The 1,692-nt window shown below is 60.3% G+C and overlaps 2 protein-coding genes across 2 annotated transcripts in view; one reads left to right on the top strand and one right to left on the bottom strand.

The window, feature by feature from the left end:
- TMEM59L (transmembrane protein 59 like) overlaps positions 1 to 1,692 on the top strand; it is a gene marked incomplete at its 5' end in the record, with an annotated part of 18,057 nt that overhangs the window by 649 nt on the left and 15,716 nt on the right. The gene's annotated exons all lie outside the window — the stretch shown is intronic.
- CRLF1 (cytokine receptor like factor 1) lies at positions 7 to 1,202 on the bottom strand. The gene is made up of 2 exons (XM_017742534.1): positions 654 to 1,202; positions 7 to 343 (listed from the first exon to the last, which is right to left on the bottom strand). The coding sequence occupies exons 1-2, from the start codon at positions 737 to 739 to the stop codon at positions 55 to 57; spliced, it is 375 nt and encodes a 124-aa protein (XP_017598023.1). The 5' UTR covers positions 740 to 1,202; the 3' UTR covers positions 7 to 54.

Here is a 1,692-nt window from a genome sequence, read left to right as displayed (position 1 = left end):
AGGGTTAAGGAGCCGCGGATGTAAAAACGACTCGGAGCAAACAGCCTAATTCGATTAGGAGCAATTCTGCTCACATATCGCCCATTTCCTGCTGCCCCCGCCCCAGCCCAGCGCTGCCCCTCCCCGCGAGGTCACCGGCGCGGCGGTGACACCGCAGCAGTGGCGTGGCTCACCCACGTCGAGGATGTCCAGCATGACCACGTCGGACACGGCCACCCCCAGGCGGTTGGACGCCTCCACCCAGATCTCGTAGGGCGTGAAGAGGGCCAGGTCCTTGGGGATGTGGCAGGAGTAGGTCCCGGCCGTGTGGTATTCCTGGCAGGTGTTGTCCTGGCCGTACCACCTGCAGGCCGGTGATGGATGAGGTACTGGCACTGCTCCTCCGTCCCCGGGATGCTCCCATGGGTTGTTTTTGGCCATTCCACACGGCCGGAATTGGGGGACTGGCCCCGGGGTTCACCCAGTGATTCCCGACTCAACCAGGCCCACAGCGGCTTCTCCTCGCCCTCCCCAGCTCCATGAGGAAACTCATCACACCAGCACCGTCCCCAAGCAGGGGCCAGCCGGGAGACATCGAGCTGCCCGTTCCCTGTTTCCCATTAAATCCCACTCCAACGTTTTTAGCAATAATGGGAACGGAGGTGAGCACCCACCTGCGCTTGTACTTGAGGGTGTAGTTGGTGTGCAGGAAGGTCTCCCCTTCTGTCCCTGGCGCCCACTTGCAGGTCAGGTCCTTCATGTTTTTGGACCAGCAAGTGATGTTGACTGGTTTTTCTGGGGGTACTGGGAGAGACAAAAACCAAAAAACAAGAGGTTCCAGAGCTGTTTTTTTCCAGGCACAGAGACCCAAACCCCAAATCCAAGCTGCATTCCCAGCTCAGCCTCTGTATTCCCGGGACGTAGCGACCCAAAAAAACAAACCCAAGCTACATTCCCCGTTACGATTCCGTATTCCTGGGATTCCGTATTCCTGGGACGTAGCACCGGCCTTAAAATAGCCTGAGATAAAATCTTACGATTATTGATTCGGACAAGCGCGTTTTAACCAAGGCTTTGCCGAAACAGCCTCTCAGCTGTGCGCGGCTCAGGCTTCCACCAGAGCAGCTCCTGGCATGCTCCGGCAAGAACCAGGGCGCTGATCCCTCTGTGGGGATCCTCGGCTTCTCTCCCGTGGGAGAGGCGCATCCTGGCACTGGCTGGACCCTGGCACGGAATGGCCAAACCCTGGTACAGAACAGCTGGACCTTGGCACCGGCTGGACCCTGGCACAGAGCGGCTGGACCCCAGCACAGAGCGGCTGGACCTTGGTTCTGGCTGGACTACAGCACAGAGTGGCCAGATCCTGGCACAGAGCGACTGGACCCCGGCATAGAGTGACCGGACCCTGGCACCAGCTAGACCCTGGCATGGAGGGCCGGACCCCGGCACAGAGTGACCAGACCCTGGCACAGAGTTATCAGACCCTGGCACCAGCTAGACCCTGGCATGGAGGGCTGGACCCTGGCACAGAGTGACCAGACCCCAGCACAGAGTGACGAGACCCCGGCACAGAGTGGCTGGACCCCAGCACAGAGTGACCAGACCCTGGCACAGAGTGACTGGATCCCAGCACAGAGTGACTGGACCCCAACACAGAGTGACCAGACCCCAGCACAGAGTGACCAGACCCCGGCACAGAGCGGCCGGACCCCG

This window comes from Corvus brachyrhynchos, unplaced genomic scaffold (genome assembly GCF_000691975.1).
Source record: "Corvus brachyrhynchos isolate BGI_N302 unplaced genomic scaffold, ASM69197v1 scaffold158, whole genome shotgun sequence".
Taxonomy (NCBI): domain Eukaryota; kingdom Metazoa; phylum Chordata; class Aves; order Passeriformes; family Corvidae; genus Corvus; species Corvus brachyrhynchos.
This window is presented reverse-complemented; position numbering and strand designations above follow the sequence as displayed.